Below are 21,285 nucleotides of genomic sequence, written 5' to 3'. Positions count from 1 at the left end.
TAAAGATCGAGAAAAAATTGCCAAAAAAACGTAATTGTTGATAAAACAAATGATGCCAACAGCTTCTATTTCCCTCCACTGATCCATGTCTAATGTTTGAAACACTGACATGATATGAGATTGTCCATCATTGTCATTTCTTTTGATTATTTTTTTGGAAATTTCTGACCAATTTTGATTTATGGTTTTATTTTGAAGCCCTTATAGAATAACTGGCGTTTTGCTGGCGGCTGGTTTGACGCTCGTCTCCGCAGAGCCGCTGTACCAACAACCGTCCCACCAGAGTTTATTCAGAGATTTAACTCAGTCAACTCTCCTCTTCATCTGAGGAGCAGAGTTTGCAAACCTCTTTCTATCACACAGACGCTGCATGCATGGCTGAAAATTGTGTATTCAAGGTTTTTTTTTTTAAGTCTTAAGTCCCCATACAAAGACTTTTAGTAACGACTACATAGTGACATCTGGTGTCCTTGTTTCTTCAAGCCTTCTAAAAATCACATTTTTTAAGTATTATCCAGTTTTTCCTATATTCCATTTCTCCACTAACACAGGAAACATAAATTAAAGACAACAGCTCTGGTTAAATAACTTTAATGGCACAGATGAGAGATTTATGGGAAATTTGTACATCCAGCAACTTTTCAATCCTTGAAACATTAAGTCTCATTTCAGATGCATACATGTACTCAATGTGGGAAAAAAATGCCTGACAATAAAATGACTTATCAAACTGAATGTATAATTTGATACTCCTGAAGTTACAGGTCACCTTGAGACCTTCTGCTGACAAAGTAGCTGTTTTTGACAACAAGACGATCCTCGTTAGAACTGAATAATTTCAGGAAACAAACTATACATATATATATATATATATATATATATATACACGTTTATATGGAACTTTTTGGGATGGTGACCTTCACTTCTTGCCATGACTAGAAAAAAAAAGAGACATCAACAAACACAAAAACAAACACTATTTAACCAGGTCTTCTTTGAAAAAAAATCAAAAAATGCTAATAAAAAATATATTTACAAAAGAATGGAATTTTCAAAATAAGAGTCGAGTCTAGTATCTACACTCGCTGCCCCGAACATCTGACAACTCTGAGCAGAAGCCTCAGAAAAAAAAAAAAAAGTTATTGAACGTAAAGCTCATAACAGCAGAGCCTTATTTATTTTAACGGCAACTGAAAAGATAGAATGGTTTGATGAGTGTTTGTAATAATTTTATGTGTAGTTCACATTTTGAATTTGAGGTTTTTCCTAAATCACATCCACCTCTTGATCGACTCTTACAAATTCATGAGTAGCATTAAAATAAAAGCAAATCGTTGTTTTGTAAGACACATGTTCAATTATTTATTTGTTGGACAAACTATAAATAGTTTCTCAGACTCACAAGTTCAGGAAATATAAGGCTTTACTGTGCAAACACTTGAAATCCCCCAAACTGCTGATATTCAGCTGTGTGACTTAAAGATAAAAAATACGCACAAAAACCTTAAATCACCCGTGTTCATTCTCAAATGGAAACATGCATCTGAATGTGTAAAAGTGATTTGTGTCACTGAGGTCATCAACATCCAAAACTTTCAGTCCATGTTGACCTGGGAGTGATTCACCCAGAGCTGTAAAAAGTATAAAAGACAAAACAAAACAAAAAAAAAAACAACCAGGCAGAGCAGTGTCCAGAGTGAGAGCAGCTGCAGAGTGAGAACGTCCGGTCTCTGTGTTGAGTTCAACACCTCAAGGCTTCCAGAGCTTCAGCAGACCGTCCTCGCTGTAGGTGGAGATGAGGTTCTGGTGGGGGTGGTGGGCGATGCCGATCACGTCTTTCTCATGGACCTGAAGGTGGAGGAGATGTGAGAAAAGATCCTATCGTTAAAAATTCATTTCATTACAAAGCTACTAAAACCTGCATTCACTGATTTTTTTTGGTAAGGAAACAGATTGTGAACACAAAACTGACACATCATCACCTTTTAAACTGATATGTTGAACATTATCATTCTTTTAGAGTCGTGTTTCTGTCCACCTGGTGAATCTAAGTCCAATATTCACTCTCTTTTAGCTCTGTTTTTGCTCTCTACCATGTCTGTTTGCTGTTTGGTGCTGAACAGATAGTGTACAGTGCCTTTTTAGAGCTGCCTGAGAGCACTGAGAGTGAACCAAAACAGTAAAGTTGCAGCTGCACAGCTAAACAATGAGCTGAAACTCGCTATAAAGCTCCGTATATCCGAACGGAGCTGCAGAGCTGCTGATAATTCTCTGTATGTTCATCACTACAAGAAAATCCTGTCACATTACAAACCGTCATTTCATACATTGATTATTGCAACTTTAAAAGTTATTAAAAGGTTGAAATTATTTTATTTAACATTAAGCTTTAAGCTACAGTTATAAAACTGCAGAAACCACAAAGTAATGTGTCACTGGCACACAGTGTCACCAGTAAATCATATGATTTATTTAAGTAATTTTAACAAAATACCCCAGAATACCTTCAACGGTCCATCAGAAGTTAGTTAAATTATGCTGATATGAACCTAACATTTGACTTGTGGTCATTAATTTTGCTCATAAAAGTAGAATGTCATAAATAAAATTAATAATAAGACCACCAACATGAGTCAAATGAGATGTATAAAAAAGCTTTTATACAAGCTAAATGTAGAATTTCAGTAAAAACTCTAAACAGTATCAATTTGAAGTATTTGCTAAGTAATCTGGTAACACCCTTAAAGTGACCTTCTTGCATAGTCTTAACTTTTGTAATAACATTTGAATTATTAGAGGAAACTGTGCATCAATACATGAGTGATGATACTGGTGCATTAAATAGTACAGTATATTTACAAATGTACAAAAACACAGTAGATACAAAAGGTTTCATGACTTTTGCAGACCTCGGTCTTCTTCTAAAAACTTGCAAAACGCACAAAGATCACAGAGTTTCGCCCACATCTTCAACACTTTGATTGTCAGATATTTTTTTTTGTTGCAGAAGCAGGAGGAGGAGGAAAATGCGCTTTGTATTATTTTTGGACACTTTGATCTGCTGCGCTCCTGAGCGCTGTAACGTACCGTCAGCGTTCTCTCCAGCTTGCCGGTGACGGTGCTGAAGCAGTAAAGCACAAAGTCTTCACCCACGCAGTAGATCCACTCGCCGCGGGGTGACAGAGTGCAGCACACAAAGTCACCTCCTTCCCTTTTACCGGAGCTGAAACTCCTCACGATCTGCACAGCGGCAGCCGCAGATGAAATCAAACACACACACAGAGAAGAAACATGAGAAGGCAGGCAGGTAGACGCATGCGTCACTGTTACATAATAAAGCATGTTTGAAAATATTACTGATGAAGTAACTTTTCTTTGCAAATAAAAATCCTTTTGCTCAGCATTCATGAAAAAATAGAAACTAATGAGATCAAAAAAGCTTTTAAATTTGATATTTCACAGGTTAAAGTGTCTCAAATGAGTTATCTATACAGCACTTAACTTCATCACTTGTAGATAAGGAGGGATGTGGAGATATTCTTTTGAAAAATATGTTGTTTGTTTTATTTTCTGCTGATACTGCGGGTATTGTACCGCATTGCTTTGTCTCACTTATTTCCTGAGATTCAGTGTGTTGTTGTTGTTGCTGTGAGCTATCACGGCTGCATTAAAACGACTATTAAAAATGAATAATAACCAATTTATCTCACTAGAAACACCACCTATAAGCTGGTGTTCCATCTTGGGACCAATAAAGCGCTAAATCTGATAAATTACATGCAAAAATTTGGAGAGAACAAAGAAAAGTTTAAGACTTTAAAAGTTAAAATGTTAGAAAAAGGTGCGACTTGAGAGAAACTAATGAGCTGTATCTGATTCTGTTTATCACAGGAGATCATCTACTAAATAATCCCACAATTCTCCAGACATTTGTTGTTTTCAAACGAGTGTAGCGGCACACGAGCCGAGGTTCAGCGACCTACTGAAGCTCCTCAAAGAGCTAAAAACTAAACTAAAACGCAGATCTGGGCAGCTGTACACTAACCTGTCCCTGCATGTTCATGATGACCACCGTGTTGGAGCGATTACACACTACAAAGTGCTCGGGGTTCTTGGGCAGCAGGATGACGTTGTTGACGGTGATGTCCGTGCCGGCCGACGTGCCCAGAGGTTTGAAGGTGCTGCTGCACTCGGTGGTCTTCACGTTCCACATCTGAGGCGGAAGGAGACACACACACGGATAATGATCGACAAGATGCGTACAGGCATGTTGATACAAGATATTTACTGTATGCTTACAGCACAGAATAAGTGATGCTTCTCTTACCTTCACTGTACCGTCAGAGGAGGCGCTGATGATGTGGTGACCGTCTGGAGTGAAGGTGGCCTCGTTAACGAATGAGGAGTGACCGCGGAACTCCTTCAGAGTTTTACCCGACTTCAGTCCGTGGATTCTGATGCAGAGGAAAAACACAAGAAACTTAACTACACTGTCGGGACTACAGGTGACTTTAAAAAGAGGTTTGAATGTCAGATATGAGTTTACCTGATTGTCTGGTCGAAGGAGGCACTGAGGAGCTGACTGCTGTCTTTACAGAAACTGATACATGTTACTCCTTTACTGTGGGCGCGTTCAAACCTCCGCAGACACTGACCGCTCTGGATCTTCCACACCTACACACACATATAAACAAACATAATATGTTAGTTGATGTTCTGTTGTTTTAACTTCTGGTTGATGGAGGACATATTCTCTGGTTATACTGGTAATAAAGGATTAAGAGGAGCATTAAGAGGAAGAGACTCAATTTTCCTCGTCTACCTTGATCTTTCCATCCTGGGCGCCGGTGGCCAACATCTCTGTGTCCCGACTGAAGCCCATACACAACACTGCGTCGTCCATCATCATGAAGTTATCCTGAGCCTGGTACTTAAGATCCTGAAGGACACAATGAATACAACGTCAGATCAAATCATACATGGATTTAACCGGTGCTTTCATATCATCAGACATCAACCTTGTTGTGTTTCAGATGACATGAAACATCTTTTACAGCCACACAGGCCATATTTGTAAATGCATTAGCCATTATATTTCATAACCTCTTCGCCAAAACACTCAGTTAATTTGTGTTTTACATGAATCACAAATGACTTCAATCAGTTCATTTTAACTGGTGTTGTTAACGTGCTTCTGCCCTCTGCTGCAAACATGCAAATGCAACACTTCACTTGACTTTTTCATTTCAAAAATAAACAGAAATCACTTTGAAATATCAAGCGTGAATGTAGTCATTAATCTCGTTGGACAGTCTGGTTTCTGTGTCTTTCTTGTGCATCACTTACCTTTCTGATTTTGCCTGTTGTGAAGTTCCAAACCTCGATGAAGCCGTCCACAGAGCCGGTGACCAGGTACTGACCATCAGGGGAGAACCGGGAACACTCTACATGGGATTTCTGTCCAAACTGTGGAGGGAGGATGAGAGAAAAGAGGCCACGTCACAACATTTTAAACATTTATATGATTAAAAAAGTATCACCAGGTTGATACTGAGATAGGCTGAGAGCTTTTTGGCTGAACAGACTGCATTAATCAGATCAGGGAAGCGATACATCAACGTTGTCTCCCAGCATTCACACTTTAGGACAGGTAGGTACCTTGATGTGTCTGCTGAGCTGCGTGGGGAAACGCTCTTCTTCCACATCTTTGACGGCAGCTTTACCCCTGAACAAATCGATGGTCATTCCAGGAGGCAGAAGACCTTGATGCTGCTGCCACTTCAGAGACTGAGAGAAGAGGAATGGAGACAGTGGACGACACCAAAATCAGCACTTTGTTTAGATGATAGTGTAACTTTCTAGGGAATCATAATAACCAAACTCTCTCGTTGCACTCGCAGGCTTCCAGATCTCTTACTTGTCCGAGCAGAGCCATGAGACGAGAGGGCGGCACCACGCTGACCTCCCCAGCGAGCGCCTGAGCGATGGCTGCCCGGCGCTTCTCCTTACTGCTGCCGTCCGGGTACGCCTGGAGGGCAAACATCAACAATCACACTCCGCACAACTTCAACCGGCCATGTGTTTCTGCTTGTACAACAGAATGAATCTAACCAGTGTGAGTTTTAAAAGGTGGATACAGATGCCTTCAATAATAACTTTACTGTCCTATATTTTATCTGTTATTCTTGAGATAGAAGCCTGTTTAACAGTATTTAGCCCATTAGAAAGGCTTGTCTACAATGTCTTTTTCTAATTGATACTGTAAGATAAATGGATTTTGTAAAAGCAGATTAATTCAAAAACATTTTATGTCACCATACATCCAAAATGTAGTCATTTCTGTGGCAGTAAATGAGGTCAACATGTGACGAGGACAGTTCTGAATGTTGTTCCAAGTGATAGAAAATAAAGAGAAAACCCAAAAGACCTGCTGTTTATGTTCCAGTCCCTCTACAATAATGCATTATGGATTTCCCTAAAGCTTAGCCACACAACATGTGTCTTCCCTGACAGACAATCGAAAGGGTTTTTATTATTGAAGAGCTTGAAGCAGGTGATCTGCCACACCACTTGATCTTTATATGGATGGATGAACAAAGATTGGATTTTTTTTTTTTGTGTGTGTGTGTTTGGTTTGGACTCACCTCTCTGGGATCGAAGTAGGAGCGAGCCAGCAGGTTCTCCAGGTGAATGTATCTCTCCGGCTGGGTTTGTTTCAGCATGATCATGGGATCGGTCTGCCTGAGGAGCGAACGGGCTGCACCAAGCTCTCTCAGCTCGATCAGCTCCAGCACCACCTGGTTGGAAGCAACAACACAAACGCTCCGGTTCATGAACTGAAACATGACTTCAACAGGGACAGCAATAAACATGCTGAGGACGCATAACAGGATACTCCAGCTTCATACCACAGTATCGCCACACCTTACCTGTTCATAAAGGTCGATCAGGGTCTTATCTGGCAGCTTGAGGGACTGGATGGCTTGCAGGACAGTATCCCAGTGGCCGCTGTTTATGTCTGCAACAAAGCTCTCTATACTGTCCACTGTGTTCAGAGACACTGTGGTCTCCTCTTGCAGGGTGACCAGAGTCCTGTGCAGATTGTTTTCTTTGAGGTACTGCATGATCAGACGGATCACGCTGTGGAAAACAAAAAATGACGTGAGTCAACTGGAAACGCAGTTAAAAGACTTTGATTACAAGTGGGCACAGTGAGGTTTCTGTGGGTCATTTAGCAATAGAAACTAAAAAAAACAAAAGAACAGCTTTCTCAGTAACTATTGGATGAATATTATCGCTAAATATGAGCTTATCACAGATATATTAGCATCGCCACATACACTCACCGATTATACTGCAAAGGTTTCTAATATTTTGCCTCCTCATGTATATTAATGGGATTGAAAAAATGACCTCAATAATAAACATACGTAAAATTATCACCTAATAAAGTGCTCAGTGGGTGTGTGTCAGCCTAAGTGATGAGAAATTATGGCACAGAAATGAAAATATACTAGCATCGTTTCAAAACAATTAACCAATTATCAGAATGGTTGGAGAATAATTTAATAGTTGGTAATTAATCGATTAATCAACTGATTGTTGCAGCTCTACTAATAATATACTAAATGTTGCTGGAGTTTTGACCTCTTCAGACTTCTTTCTTTCTACATGTACATAGAAAGTAGGTGTGCAAGGAATCTCTACACTACAAACATAAATACCAGACAATACACCTTCATATCTGACTTTTTACTTCTTTAAAATATCAGACACTTCAGCAGGGACAAAGTTTGACAACATGAGGCATGAAACAGAGAAATTTCAGTTGAAGACTTTGTTTAAATAAATTAATTGGGATCTAAAGTTATTCGGTAAGTAACAGCTGCTTTAATGTAACACAATCTAGCATTACAGAAACTTAGTTGACACTAGCGTGTTAAATAATGACACAAAGCGCAGATACTGAGTATATCAATAAAATAATGCAACTTTTATGCTTTTTTCGGTGCGAGACGTTTGAATGATTTCGTTCAACTGGCAATATGATGTTAGCTAATGCTAACTTATCCTAACTCTACTAACGTTAGCTTTCAATCCTCTTTTTCCAAAACGGTGCGACTAAAAAGACCCAACATGTGGACTTCATTTAACATGAACAACAATGCAATTATGCTTTCTTTGCCACGCTAAGAAATAGCAACAATATATGGGGTTAACTTTAGCTACTTAGCTTAGCTTAGCGCGCTAACACTAGTGCACTGCAGCAGAGGATAACGCAGGCCTCACTCATAGAAAATAGCATCAAATGCGGAGTAATAAGCGGGCGATTTGTTGTATGGTCGACTTGAAATTGGAATTTATTAGTTGGGTCACTTACTCTGCGGATTCGACCTCCAGAGACATGGTTATTTATCTCAAAACAACAGTCACAAGATGCTATCGAGTCTGCAACAGGACGCACGCAGGACAGCCGGAAGTACAGTCGGAAGTACAGGAAGGAGTCAGGAACCTTCAAAATAAAACTTTCACTGGACTGAAGAGCGGATTTTATTTTGTCCTCCTGGTTCAGACTGTGATTCACCACCTTATACATGTGGGGGTCGTTACAAAATAGATAATGAAATAGGAGCAATATACTAATCCTACAAAAAGGCTCCAGAAGTTTCCCTACACTTTGAAGGGAATTTTAGACAATATGACCGTAAAGCCTAGACAAAAAACATATCATGTACACGGATGGCAATGGCAATGTAGTTAAGACTGTCAGAGAATCATTAATTCCAGTATAGGACATGATATTGTTTTTAAATGAAGCAAATTGTAACTTAAGAATGTTTCATTCTGTTAAATGTAACTCATGTAACATCAGATCACTCACAACACCAAAATAATTTCTGTCTGTTAAGGATTCGGAGAACATACATGCCCTTATTCTTCCTGCATCGACTAGTGCAATGCTCTCTATATAGGAATTAGTCAATCAGCTTTATCTCGCCTGCAGCTGCAGCAACCAGACTCCTCACTGGTACCAAGAAGAGAGACCTCATCATGCCTGTACTGGCCTCTCTTCACTGGTTTCCAGTGAAATATAGAATTGATTTTAGGATGGTTTAATTTGTATTGAAAGTACTGCATGGACTGGCACCAACTTATCTTTCTGAACTTCATTCTCCCAGATGTGCTGACCAATCACTACTCGTCATTCCATGCTTCTATCTAAAATCCAGGTATGATTGGGCATTTCCATTGTTGGCCCTAAATTATGGAATAGTTTGTCCATCCATTGATATTTTTTAAAACCTGTCTTAAGACCCATCTCTTTTCTTAAGCCTATTGAAAGTCATTATGAGACATGACTGGTCACACTCTGCTTTTATTATTTATTTGTTCTCTGCATAATGCCCAAATTTGATTTATTCTATTTTACATTTTATTCATTTTCATTTGATCCTCATAATTATGTCTGTGATTTTTTTTTTTAGATTAAAGCACTTTGATCAACATTTGTTCTTTTTATGGTGTAATTGTTACTTATATTTTAATGTTTAAAGTGTATCTGGTGTGCTTGACATAAAAAAAGAGTGTCCACTCTCACATCCCGCTTTACTGCAGTTGCTTGTTTTTTATTAGGTTAAGCAACAGGGGGCGCTATCTGCACAGCTATGGCCCAGCGGCCCTCTTGACTCTCTTCTCTCTGCCAGTGAAGGTCTTTCAAGGTTATGATGATGTTCAGCTTCAGTCTGCAGTCCCATGCCTGGGTTTGATTGTTTTGGGCAATCATGACATAATCCAACTGTGAGCCCCATCCACATTGGAAAATGAATTTGGCACCAAGAACACAGCAGACTTGGTTTCATTTGCTTTTGCAGATGGAGAAATATATTGGGAAGCGGTGAGGAGAAGCAGAAAGGACAGGAAGGGGAGGAGTGGCAATACTATAACACCGCAGTCATTCTGAATATATTAACCTAAGAGCAGAGGAGAGCCGACAATATAATTTCTCCATCTTCCTGGCATGACAAAGCAGAGGCTGTTTGGGGAATGCTTACCAATGAGGGAGATGCCGCCACGCCGGAAGAGTGACAGGAACATAAAAGGCTGTAATGTAATCACCTCATCCTTTCTGGGGAAAAAAAACAAAGAAAATTCTAAATTTATGTGAGGTGCCGTTCTTGGTGAGCGGTAAATTTAGCCAGTTTTCCATCATGATTAGGACACATTACCACCACAAAGAAATGCAGCCTTTCTTTGGTATGTAAAGAAGGAAGCAAACATTTTGTGAAAACAGATAGTGCTCCTACCTGGTGAGTGATGAAAGTCATTGCTATGTATGCATGTCTAGCATCACATGATTCCCACAAGACCTCATTTTCAAGCAGGAAAAGCAAAATATCGTCATTTTATAGTGCATGTTGGGTGTTTATACTTTAGAGGACAGATTAACAATATTTCAAGTCTGTCTTAAAACAACAGTCAGGTTCCCAGATGAACATTGAAACATGTTTTTCTTGCTGTAATAATTCCTCCTGTTCATACTGACCATTAGAAGATCCCTTCATGATGCATGATGGGGGACAAAATCCACAGTCCTCCTTCCTTCCTTGTGATAAAAATGTATTTAAAAGTTGATCTGAAGCTAATATGAAGCTTCAGTCGTCCAAATGAGTCAAATCAAGTAGATATCTCTCAACGTTACAGTCTTTTTAGTGCCAAAGTCCCTCTTTTTGTTACTATACTTCCACCTGCAGCTCAACAGGGAAACACTGTCCTGCAGAAAAGACTGTAAATGTGTCAGATATCCACTTGATATGACTAACTCAGACTGCTGAAGCCTCATATAAGCTTCACATCAACTTTTAAATGCATTTTTGCACAAAATGACTGTGTGGACACACTGTGGATTTTGGCCTCCATCACTTACATTGAAAGCACATTTAAAGGGATCTTTTAGCAGCCAGTATGAACATTACATAAACCCAAACTCTAACTATCTGCAAAACATAAGCACTTATCTGCAATTCACTGCTTCTATATCAAAAGGAAAAAACACTTCACACAACTCTGCTTTTTTGGCACGATCTTCACAAATCCAGTCTTCTGTGTTCTCATGGAAACAAAGCGCAGTCATTTAAAATGCTGAACTGACACTTGACCGCTGACAATAATAACAAATCAAAGCATGGAGCCAAGAGCAACTTATTTAAGAGATGAATAGATGAATGAATCAACAGATGACAACACTGCAGAGTGAAGCAGAGGCGAGGTGAAGGTGACGAACATACCTAAATGTTGGCTGAAATGTGCAAAGTGTTGTGTCACTGTATTTGTGTGGAGTGATACAATTATATTTAAAAGTGTTTTTTATTGATCAACAGTGTCATTTACAAAAAATATTCATATGATTTGTGTTTTTTGCAAGAAAAACTGCAGACAAACTCACATAGGATGTGAGAAGGCCTGCTGCTGAGATTCAGTTGCATTACTCTTTAATGAGGATTAAGACAGATAAGAATAAATTACAAATAATACCAAATCTTTGCATTGTCTTGTCAGCTAAAGAGGGGATTATAGGTGTGTTGTTGGAGTAGGATGCACTGGCTTTTCTGAGATCTGAACAGCAAAGATGCTTTGCACACATTGTCAGCTAAGCTCTGCGGTTGCAGAGATTCAAATACCAAAAACTTTATGCCAGGGGTTTGACTCAGGATAAGATGTTGTACTGCTGATTCACAATCCAGATTAGAGTATGAATCATAAAAAAATATGATTCCGAGCAGCCTTTTCCAGGTCACAATGACTAGACCGTATCAGATCAAATGTATGACACATGTAAGGGAGGAAAAAACCTGGAACTAGAGCACTTTCGCATTCAGTGTTCCCTGCTGTGAACAGCTTAAGTGAAGCGTTATGTGCCTTGTTCAAGTGCAGCACTGATGACAGAAGGGAGAGAGTTTTTTCTTGCAGCAAGCTTCAAATCTGCAGCCTGATTCACTAACATAAGCATGAACGATCTGATGTTTACAGTGTTTTACCATGACGGGATTATGTGAATAAAATATGAGCCACATGTTCCGGTTTCATTTTACCAACATAAAACTTTTAGATAAGGTTTAGGCAAACTATCATTCATGATGTAACAAGATTTACTCAATCTGTAAACAAAGACGTGTATCTGCAATAGAAAACTTGATACCAATTCATAGTGCTTATTTTAAATGGGGTTATAAATTGACCTGGATTTCGGTCCAGACACTCTGCAGCTTTATCAGAAGGATCATGATCTGTGGTATGATTGATATGATTGAAGAGCCAGACACAAGTCCTCAATGATAAAATACTCAGTGCCAAAATCCCCCAATTTCTTGCTCATTTTTTGATCTGCCCCCTGTATAGCTACGGTCTGGTTAAGTTAAAGCAACATAAACTGCTTGGTCTAGGTTTTGGAAACGTTGCCTTCATGGTTAAATAAACCATTGTCGGTAGAATACTGGCCATGAAACACAGTCTCATGTGACAAAATCACACATTTTGATTTTTCAATTTATGTATTACAGCTCTGCATGGCTTATTTGTTAGGTGCATGATATTACCTTTTTACTATCCTGTAACTGCATCTTTTAATTTTTTTTTTATCAAGATTTACATTATGATTATCATATCTTATTTATGTCATATTTTGTTATTGTTGCTCTGCATGTCTGCATGCATCAAAAATTGGTTATAATCAGTATAATTTGGTTGAGTTTTGTTGCCTTGTCTTGCTTGTATGACCACATGTCCCAAATAGTGGATATTGTTGCTATATTATTGTACTAATGTTTTGCTGTTTCCTGTTGCTCTGCATGGCTTGTGCATTGTTGAGGATGCTTATTTTGGCATCTTGTTGTCTTCTGGCTGTAATTTTTAACCATCGCTTCATTTTCAGGTTTCAGAACATCTCGCTACAGGACTACAGTTGAAAACACTGACACATTTATAGAATAAATAAATGAAATGAAAGCCTCTGCCACAGCCTCATGCTTAAGACTTTATGCAGAGGTTAACCAACATAATGCTACTTCTGTATTTGCTACTTAGGGAGGACAGTCATTATTCACATGACTGGAAGAGGTTACTTGTAAGGAAACTGTAAATCTACGTCACTTGAAGAACTTTAATGCTGCCATTTTTAATTTTTTTTGGTGAGGATAGTCTCATAGCTTGATAAAAGCTGGTGGAGATAGTACACCCAACAGATTTTTGAAACCAAAGCTTTGACGTTATAAATGGCTAATAATGGCTACTTAATGATCTATAATGCATTAATAAAGAATGTATTTACAATTAATTGAGCCATTATTTCATCTTACAAATCAATCAGCTTGCAACTGAAACTGAAATCAGATTGTTGGACACATCCACTCATCCATCATACTATTGCAACTATTCTCTTTTATGTGAACTTTTCCCATTTATCTTGCCTTTGTTGCACTGAAAATTAAAAAAAGGTTATTTTAATTTTCATATGCTAGCTTCATTTCACAACATTTCCGGTAACGGACAAAGGCAGGGAATATTACGAGCTAAAACTCTGAATACAGTAAAAATAGCTAAATCAAGCGACTAAGCCTCATTGCTTTGTTTGGTTTTGTTTATGTCTCTTTAAGAGCTTTGCCCTTGAGTGTACCCAGCAGCCGAACACAATGAACAAGGGTCCATTAATTCGCTGTTGAGAAGCTACTCACAGCTCCTTGCTAATGGCTGATTTCTCTGCCAGTCAGTTTGCCCTCTAGTCATGAGTGGATGAGTGGTAGTGGGTGGAAGGTGTGCGTGTATGTGAGAGGTATTGGCGATGGAGGTGGAGCGGGGGGGGGGATAAATCTTGATGGATCTCCCTTGTTGGGGGAGGGGTTAATCCTGATGGATTTCTCCCGTTGGCTGTTTGCTGCTCGGGTGTGAGCGTCAGTCTTATTGGCATGTCCATTATTCTCAATGGACGCATTAGAAAGCCAAAAGGGACTCGTTGAGAAACCTTTATTGATATTCTCAATCTTCTTGACACAAAAACAGGAGGAATAAGGAGCAACAGTGCTGCAGAACTGTATTCAGTTTTCTGAAGAGGAAGTGCACAAACCCATACAAACACGCAGAATGGGGTTCATTCATGGTGTAGCAGCTTGCATTGGTGTCTGAAAAATTACAGGTCATCAAGGTGATAAAGCACTGAGCTGGAAATGGGATTGTGCCTGTAAGCAGGTGTTCTAGTCAGCACACATGTGGACTGATATATGCTGGTCTCTCAGCAGTCTGGATAAGGGAGACTTTTCTACCCATGACAACGTAAATAGAGACGATCCACTTACCGGGTGAATGCCGCTGCCTCTTGTCAGCTGAAAAGCTCCCGGAGCTCCCACCAACAAAGTGCTGACACAAGTGGAAGGTTTAGAGTAGGGTAAGCTCTCTCTTTTCACTTACTGGTCTATCTCTGCTTGTTACCGTCATGTAACTCTGACATCTACAACTTGGGGCGTCTTCTCTGTCAAATTGTTTGAGAATACATTGGCGGGCTTTATGGACATTTGAGGAACGTTTTCAACAGGGGTCACAATGGCTACATGGAGCTTTAAAAACCTTAAAAATCAGGCAATGTTTATTTGATAAAGGTGCGATAGAAGATTGTGTGACCAAGGAAAGAGTAATTTCCTAACTTAAAGCTTGAAAAACAGCAATAGCTCCAAAGATTTGTGACTCTTGTGATGCTGATTTATTGGAAGCTTTGAAATAAAGTAATCATTATCACACTTTCATTAATCTTAAGGCTGTAATATGCTTTAAGCAAACTAGTTTGTACAACCTGTCATTTGGCCACCTCTCTAGGCAGAAGTGTTTATACTTGTCCTGAATGGCCACCACAGGCTCTTCTGGTTAAATCCAACTGTCTCCCTGATCTGAACTCTGTGTCCTTGGTATGTCTTTGAAGTCCACATGTGGTGTATCATAGAAATTTGGATAATAGCGATAATAGTGCACACTTTTTGACAGTCTCTCCTTGTTGCACTTGATTGTACACACAGACAGTGAAGTAATTGTGTCAAGAATGAAACAGAGATCTTGAGAGACAATTTCATATCCTGCCAACTTTCACATCTTTGCACAGCTGGTCTATTGCCATGCAAAGTAGGCGTAAATGTGAGTGAACTTACAAGAATTGTCAGATATTGCCCTTCCCCGATCTGCCATCTGGAGGGTTTCAGACACTGTGTGATAATCTGACAACCACTTTGTTTGAAGCGTACTTAGGCCTTTAGATGCTAAATATTTGTATCTTAGGACTGTATAGTCAAAGCTTTAACCTCTCAAGTTTGGATCTTCCACACAGGATGTAAAGGTCCTCTTATCCTATATCAGAAACTACCTGGTTAGCTGCTTTTTAGGTTGCATAGAAAACCACACATACTTGTGCTTTTGGAATGAAGGTAAGGAAGGTAAGGGTTTCTTATCACACATGAAACTGCACCATATTTGCAGGCTTATGTGTCTGTAATGACTGTGATTAAATCAAGATTTAAGGAAGAATAGACGTTCGAAATTGGGGTCTGTCTATTAGAGTGACATGTTTCTTTTCTGCTCTCATCTTCTAAACCAGTCTCAAGAATCAAATTGACAACCTTCTCTGACCTTTAGAGGAGCACATTCCCGGTATGATATAGTAAAATCCTCCAAGGTGCAGAGCCACACAAAGCCTCTCATCATTCTATTGAGGCTCACAATTAAAACCTAATTGTGTTCAGAAACCCATTCAACAGAGCTCACAGATCCAGCAGGTTGAAATGAGGTTATTATGCAAAACACTGAAGACAAAAGGAGGCTATTTGCAGTTAATTAACGTGGTAATTTTCTTAGTAACTGTAATAATTTATACAGCAGAAGGGATGCGGATACTTAGGCGTCTTTGCTTACTTTTACTGGAGTGATTCCCTCCTTTGCAACCTGGCTTGACCATGCATTTGTATGGCCCTCGCACTCTTCTCAGGGAGTTATTGATTCCCTGTGTCTCGCTCATTGGCATGCACAGGCACGATAATAAGTAAATCCATCTTCTGTCAGTCCTCGCTGAAGGAAACGCGGTCCTGAGGGGAAGAGGGCAACATATTCAGGTCCAACGTTTCTGTCTTTTGTTAAGGATTAGCATTGCATTGTTCTCTCCTGTACAATCCCAACATGCCGAACTGAGCCGCATGAACGCATGAAGCACAAGGGGACTCAGACACATGTGGGATACTCACCGGTACAGAGAATCCAATAATAGAATAAACTCATCCATGGTGGGTTAATTAAGGTGTGCTGTTGGAGTGGAACAAAGCTAGTTGATGGGATATAAACACTCAAACAAAGTAAGAAACATAAGTGCACTTTGTGAGAGACAGATACACCCAAGCTAATGTACATAGGGGAGATCATTCTGCATCCTGACCCTCTTAAACATACATAAGCCATGAAAAAGTGAACATACTGAACTATCCAACCTATATTTTCCAGCACAAAGTCAGTCTAAAAACCCCTAGGACCCCTTCCCTGAAATGCTGTATATACTGAGTTATTTTGTAGCATACATGTCAACTGTCCACTTGGCCTCTGAGACCCTGTTGGTTTTGAAAAGAAGTCCTCGACATTTCATTCTTCCACAGGAGCATATCCCAGCATGCAGGCGGTTTCACACTGAAATAATGGGCGGTGGACTGTCACCGCGCCCCATGGCAGTTGTCATCTATAGAGACATGACTGGCGTGCTTGGTTCCTTTTCAAATATTGGATCGGGCTGAAAATCACTAGGGTTCTTCAGGGGGGACGACTGAAGAAATGGAACAAGAAATCTTAAATGTCACTGCCTTTCCTCATCTGTCCTATGGCACCACTCTGTGTTATATTACTTTTTCAATGGCATTTTGTCTCTATAGGAATAGACCTCGCTGTCAGAATTGAATGAAAGTAAGGGAATAACCCATTTGCAAAGGTCACAGTCTGATTATGAGAGCCGGATGGCCTTTTTTCATATCTGCATTTTAAATGATGCATGAAATGATCAGATACTGTCTGTCAAGGTAAAATGACTTGAAGTCTTATTTTCAGCACCTGATAGCTATACTTTCTTCTTCTAAAGATACAATTTTCATATGTTTTTTGGATGGAAAGTACCTTTCAGGACCTTCAATCAATTGTACTACTGTGACCACACCATTTTTAAAAAATATGGACATTGTCACTGACACATGATGTCAAATTTGAGTTTTGTTATCAAGTTCTTGTATTCTGTGTTTGCTCATTTGCATTCCAGTATGAAAAGAAAAGGTCAGACAAAGCTGTCTGGATCAATAATGTTCCTGTCACCTATTTATAGTATGTAAGATTTATCACCATTATCATAATGATGGATTTTGCTCTCTGTATTCATGCGCATCTCCATGAATGCCATATAAATAATGCAAAATACTAATTTAATTTTGTCTTCTTATCTATCCCCCCATAGGAATAAATAAAAAACAATCAAATCAAGTTTATTTGTCACATGTAATCATGTAAGGTACAATCACAGTGAAATGGAAGTTCCTTTCTTTATCATATACCAAAGAATACACCTAAGAGTACAATCAAAAACAGATACACAGACTTTAAAGAGGTGACCTGCATACCTCACTGCAGGAGAAGCTGCACACACATATACACACCAAACTACCATAATTCCCATGGAAAATGCAGCAAGCACATACAGAGGGCCCAGAGGGTGTTGTTGTTCTTTCTATGGTAATGTGTTACCCTTGTGGTGCAGCCAATAGTTATATGTTTTGGGAGATATGCTTATATGCATTCTTACCAAGATGAGAGGATCGATACCTCTCTTATCTGGCCAGTAAATATAAGACGACAGCCAGCAGCTGATTAGGTTAGCTTAGCATAAAGATTGGAAACAGGGGGAACTGCTAGCCTGGTTCTGTCCAAAGGTTAAAAACAAAAATTAAAAAAAAATCAGCTGACCTGCACCTTTAAAACTCACTGATAAACACATTATATCTGGTCCTGAAGTCTTGTGACAGTGAGGTTGCATTTCCATTTTTGTAAAAAACAAGATACAACATTGAACCAAAATGTAAAACAATTGCTTTAAGAGCTATTATACAATATAATATAAATTCTATACACTATAAAATAAAATCTTCTATAATATTAATGATGATATCAAACAACTCACATTTCTTTGACTAGTAAATAGAGTGGATTGATTTAAAATGAACGTATTGCCTACGAAAAAAAAGGGTGCACTTTTTATCACTCACTATTTTGATATTCCACAATATCATCCTGATAATTGTTGTTGTGGGATAAGACAAAGATCGAAGTTCAAAGTTCAGTTTTATTATCATTATACAACACAGGATCGCACAATATTGTAGCCCCCTCCACGCTACACACACAGAAAATATGTTAACAAATATTAAAATATTTTAAATTACAATAGAATAAAACCATAAAATTGGCAATAAAATAGAATTACAAAACTTCAGTATATTATATTTACAAGGAATATACACTGACATGTACAGTACCAGTCAAAAGTTTGGACACACTCTGTATACATATAAATTATATACCTATGCACACAAAGTTTTTTTTAATTTTTTTTTTTTTTTTAACGGTATGTGAGTGAGGGCAGTGAATGCATCTTACATGTTGCATGCTTAACAACAGTCAATGACTTCATTTCAGGCAAAAAACCAGAAACACAGAAGTCGGCTGCAGACTGAAGGAGACGTTCTTCTTGAATGCTCACTGATGCAGAGAAAACACCTGCGAACAAAAACATGGACAACTGCACGTACATGCAAATGTTTCTCCACCACAAAACACACACACACACATACACTCAGACACAAACACACACATATACACACATACATACCCTGGTGGACTGGAGTGTAAAACACACGGAGGAGGAGACTGTGAGCATCCGTCAACCTTTCCCCTCCTCATCATCCAGCTTCAAAGGGGAGCCCGATCAGCAGGACGTGAGGAGAAAGAGAACGCTCCGACTGTGGCGTCATGTCTTCCTCAGTTGTTTGATGCAGCCGGGGGAAGCCGCAGACATTGATTAGTTCGATGTGATCTCATTCGATACCATCAAATCACAATAAACCTAATAGCGGTCTTCCTGTCTGACTGGAAACAACCATTTTTGACCCTGCAATGTATAGAATTCAGTTCGGCGATTGTGCTGCCATGTATGCTCTATGTGTTTATTAATATGCATTAAAGCGATTCATATTTAATCCCCCCCCCTGAGAGCAAATACTGCAAGATAGAGGATATGCTGTTTTATTGAATGAAACTCACAGGTGGATGGTGCGTTCACTTTGTTCTGTGTGATCTGCGAGAGGTGAAACAGAGGCCAAGCTGTGAGCAGCATGAGCATCATTTTAAAAAGTTTCTGATGCATAAACATTTGGCTCGCAGCTAATTGAACGGGTGGAACAGACTGTGCTCTGTTGTTTCAAGCTTTTGCAGCATGAATGTTAATTACTGATTGAGAGACAGAATCGGCCCGAAGCGTCAGAAAATATCGGAAAGTTGAAATTAATGTTTTGTAACACAAAGTCATTTATGCTTTTTTATTGGATGTGCCTTACGGTTCAATTCATACCAGTTCATAATCAGCCTTTATTTAAAGCTGGGGGACATGCAGAGAAATGGACTCTAATTTAGTCCAACAGGATGTTTTTGTATGTATTTTATATTTTGTAACATGTTTTATATAGAAAATAACTGCTAATTGTGGTCATGTTGGTCACACCACCATATGACAGTAAGATTTTGCCCCAAATTCATTTAATTTGAATTGATTTGGTCACATAAGCAAAGTAAACATTAAGGGTTTAGTTCAGCTTCAGTAAACACAGGTGAAGCAACAGCAAACTATCTTTTTGATCTCTTAGAAATGGTCACAGTGTTAGCTTTTCTAGTTTCAAACACATCTTCCAGACAAATAAAAATTCCAATTGCAGTGTCGTCTGGGATGTTTTGATGTTTGTCATAATAGTATAGTGAGTAAATAATAGTGCAACTGTGTTCTGAAAAATGTTTGCTGCTGAGCTAGCTAGCTTGTTTTGTGGCAGCTGGTAAGCTAGTACTGTAGGTAGCTTTAGGCTACCTACATGGCTTTTATATGACACATGAAGAAATTTCATTCTGCCATTTGTAGTGTGGCCTTTTCAGACTGAGCACAAAACTAACATCTGAAATTATTTGTGTGAACTCAACAGCTGGAATGTTTTCTCATGTGTGTGTTTATTAGCTAATATAAATAGCTAACAACACACACACCAACTCCATGTGCCTGTCTGTGCATGTGTGTGTGTGTGTGCGTGTGTGTGTATGAGACAGCTTTTCATTATTTATTGTGCTTCTGCTGTCTGTACATTCATTCAGCTTTGAGGTAAACAGGGATTTTTCTTGTCAAACTGAAACACTGAGTGGACATGTCTTCTTGCTTCTTCAAGCTTCTTGTCAGTTTTTGCTGCCTGGAGCAACTAGCATCTATTTTTTGCCTCCATCCTGTCAATCCAATCTTGCTGTCTCCAAAATGTTCTTGATGATGTCAATACATCTTTAAAATTGATATTCTATCCATTACTATTCTTTACTTCACTAATTGCTACAATGCTTTTGCTCTGCACTTCCCAGAGATCAACAGAAAGTGCAGGCTGTATTTTTCTTAGGTGTTTTTGTTGATGATGTTCTTCTTGTTCTTCGGTTTATTTCAACACAAACTGGAAACGAGAAACACATCACTGTGCAACGAGAAAGAGCTACAAGACGCTGAATATTATCACAGCAAATATGAAAACATCTATGCAAATATAAATGTTCATAAATTGGTTCCATCACTACTGTATGTAACAGACATTTGTTGATATGAAAATACTGACACGTAAGGAATCAACCCTTAACCTCTGCGGTTTTTGCTTCGCTCACCGAGTTACTCAGAATCACTTTAGGCTGCCGTTAGAAATGAAGAGCACTGAACAAGGTGTTGTTATATTCCTTTCAGTCAATATTTATTCTGAAAATCATTATCAATCCTATTTTGCTGATTTACTTCTGAGAAGAGGCGTAAGAAAAAAAAAATATCCTCGGGCTTCGTCTGTGAAAGGGAGAGATTATGTAACACTAAATGTCTTTTGTGGCCGCGGAGAATGGAAGGAATGAATGATGTCAGAGAGCAGAGGTGTTTCTAAACCTCCATTCAGTGGA

At 39.0% G+C, this 21,285-nt stretch overlaps 1 protein-coding gene across 1 annotated transcript; it reads right to left on the bottom strand.

Annotated features, from left to right (window-relative positions):
- Positions 1 to 575: 575 nt before the first annotated feature.
- On the bottom strand, positions 576 to 8,496 carry smu1a (SMU1 DNA replication regulator and spliceosomal factor a). The gene is made up of 12 exons (XM_044364162.1): positions 8,381 to 8,496; positions 6,930 to 7,140; positions 6,645 to 6,797; positions 5,918 to 6,028; positions 5,659 to 5,787; positions 5,347 to 5,466; positions 4,823 to 4,939; positions 4,547 to 4,674; positions 4,328 to 4,454; positions 4,046 to 4,213; positions 3,088 to 3,240; positions 576 to 1,848 (listed from the first exon to the last, which is right to left on the bottom strand). Exons 1-12 carry the CDS (start codon positions 8,404 to 8,406, stop codon positions 1,750 to 1,752), a joined length of 1,542 nt encoding a protein of 513 aa, XP_044220097.1. The 5' UTR covers positions 8,407 to 8,496; the 3' UTR covers positions 576 to 1,749.
- Between the last annotated feature and the right edge of the window lie 12,789 nt (positions 8,497 to 21,285).

This window comes from Thunnus albacares, chromosome 10, assembly GCF_914725855.1.
Source record: "Thunnus albacares chromosome 10, fThuAlb1.1, whole genome shotgun sequence".
Classification (NCBI taxonomy): domain Eukaryota; kingdom Metazoa; phylum Chordata; class Actinopteri; order Scombriformes; family Scombridae; genus Thunnus; species Thunnus albacares.
This window is presented reverse-complemented; position numbering and strand designations above follow the sequence as displayed.

What these genes read in the sequence shown, in the direction of transcription:
- smu1a (XM_044364162.1), bottom strand. Translation starts at nt 8,406, where the DNA reads ATGTCTCTGGAGGTCGAATCCGCAGA. An exon ending in CTGGAGGTCGAATCCGCAGA is followed by an intron (nt 7,141 to 8,380) that starts GTAAGTGACCCA and finishes TGTTTTCCACAG; the next exon opens with CGTGATCCGTCTGATCATGC. An exon ending in CCTCTGACGGTACAGTGAAG is followed by an intron (nt 4,214 to 4,327) that starts GTAAGAGAAGCA and finishes CTTCCGCCTCAG; the next exon opens with ATGTGGAACGTGAAGACCAC.